At 35.0% G+C, this 1712-nt stretch overlaps 1 protein-coding gene across 1 annotated transcript; it reads right to left on the bottom strand.

Annotated features, from left to right (window-relative positions):
• Window positions 1-282: 282 nt before the first annotated feature.
• Window positions 283-1218, bottom strand: LOC116075791 (olfactory receptor 6C76-like). The gene has a single exon (XM_031349169.1). The coding sequence runs from the start codon at window positions 1216-1218 to the stop codon at window positions 283-285; it is 936 nt and encodes a 311-aa protein (XP_031205029.1).
• Between the last annotated feature and the right edge of the window lie 494 nt (window positions 1219-1712).

Genomic DNA, 1712 nt, shown 5'->3' with positions numbered 1-1712 from the left:
GCTCTTTGTTTAGCTTTTGCTTCTTATTAAGTGGATAAATTCTTTGAAAATAAATTCATTATTTTAAATGTCATTCTCATGTTGGTGACATCAAATCAGTCACACTCAGAAATTTTTAGGTGTGTCTAAATTTTAAAATGAGAACTGTGTCAAGTAAAGATGAAATAGAAAAGTAAAAAGATTCAGCTAAGTTGGATACAACAGTGGATTGGAAATACAATAATGTAATATACATTGCATATAATGTGCCTTACAAAAATGAAACAGTGAATTTCTTTACTATTAAATTTTATTTGAAATACATTTTTTGATCAAGGTCTTGAAGGATTCTTTTACTTGTTTGTTTCTAAGGGTGTAAATAAAAGGATTCAGCATCGGGGCAACAGAGGTGTTGAGCACTGCTATACCCTTAGTCAAAGCCACCCCTTCCTTTGCTGAAGTTTTGACATACATGAATATACAGCTTCCATAGGAAATGGACACAACAATCATGTGTGAGGAGCAGGTAGAAAAGGCCTTTTTCTTTTGCTCAGCAGAGGGGATTCTTAGAATTGTCCTAAGGATGAATGAATAGGACAAAATCACTAATGCTAAGGTTACAATGAGAGTGAATACTGCCAGGAAGAATGCGAAGAGCTCCAAGAAGGTTGTGTCTGTGCAAGAGATGAGCAGCATGGGAGAGGAGTCACAGGTAAAATGGTCAATGATGTTGGAGTCACAGTAATCCAGTTGAAGGCCCATGATCACAGGTGGAAAGATGATGAGAAATCCAGCCACCCAAGAGCCAACTATGAGCTGCATGCAGACCCTGCTGCTCAATATTGTGGTGTAATGCAAGGGCTTACAGATAGCCACATAGCGGTCATAAGACATAGCAGTCAGAAGGAAAAATTCAGTTGCACCCAGGAGTATGAAGAAGAACTCCTGAGCCATACAAGAATTAAAGGAGATAGTCATATCCCCTGTCACAATGCTTACAAGGAACCGAGGAATGGAAACTGTGGTAAATGCAATTTCTAGGAAAGAGAAATTTCGAAGGAAGAAGTACATGGGTGTCTTGAGGTGTGAATCTATCAGAGTGAGGGTAATAATGGTCAGATTTCCAGTAATGCTCAAAATATAAGTGAGAAATAAAAATATAAAAATCAAAATGTTTAGCTTTGGGTCATTTGTTAATCCCAAAAGAATAAACTCACTCACAGATGTTCGATTTTTCATTTCTTCGTGTGTTCTGCCAGGTCTGTAATGGTGAAATGAATTAGAGAGTCAGGATATGTATGAATTATATTGGTGGTTAAACATCTTTGTTTCATCATACCAAATGAAAAGTGTAACAATATACAAACCGAAATATTAAATCATTCAACAAATTATACTGTTTTAAAAGTGAACATTACCCGCCACAAAACAATTATGCATCTGGTAATTGCCTTGAATCTACAGATATTTAGTCTTAAAGTAGTAACTTGATAGTTCTATTAAGTACATCGGTAGATGAAAACAATGCCATGATAGATCTTTGCAGAAATATTTGAAAAATAGATAAAATACTGAAAAATAAAAAATATTATTTTATTATGAAAATTATCTCTACAAAGGAACACATTACTTTTTGTAAATCAAACATTTAAATGTTATTTGTCAGTGTTAGAAAATGTTTAGATGTAGAGACTCACAGCCACCCATCGAACTGAGTACAGGGTCCCCAGTGA

The sequence above is a fragment of the Mastomys coucha genome, unplaced genomic scaffold (genome assembly GCF_008632895.1).
Source record: "Mastomys coucha isolate ucsf_1 unplaced genomic scaffold, UCSF_Mcou_1 pScaffold4, whole genome shotgun sequence".
NCBI classification, from domain to species: domain Eukaryota; kingdom Metazoa; phylum Chordata; class Mammalia; order Rodentia; family Muridae; genus Mastomys; species Mastomys coucha.
The sequence above is the reverse complement of the archived record's forward strand: the minus strand, read 5'-3'. Positions and strand labels throughout refer to the sequence as shown.

Bases quoted from the DNA above. Each gene is read 5' to 3' on its own strand.
- LOC116075791 (XM_031349169.1), bottom strand. From the start codon at position 1,218: ATGAAAAATCGAACATCTGTGAGTGAGTTTATTCTTTTGGGATTAACA.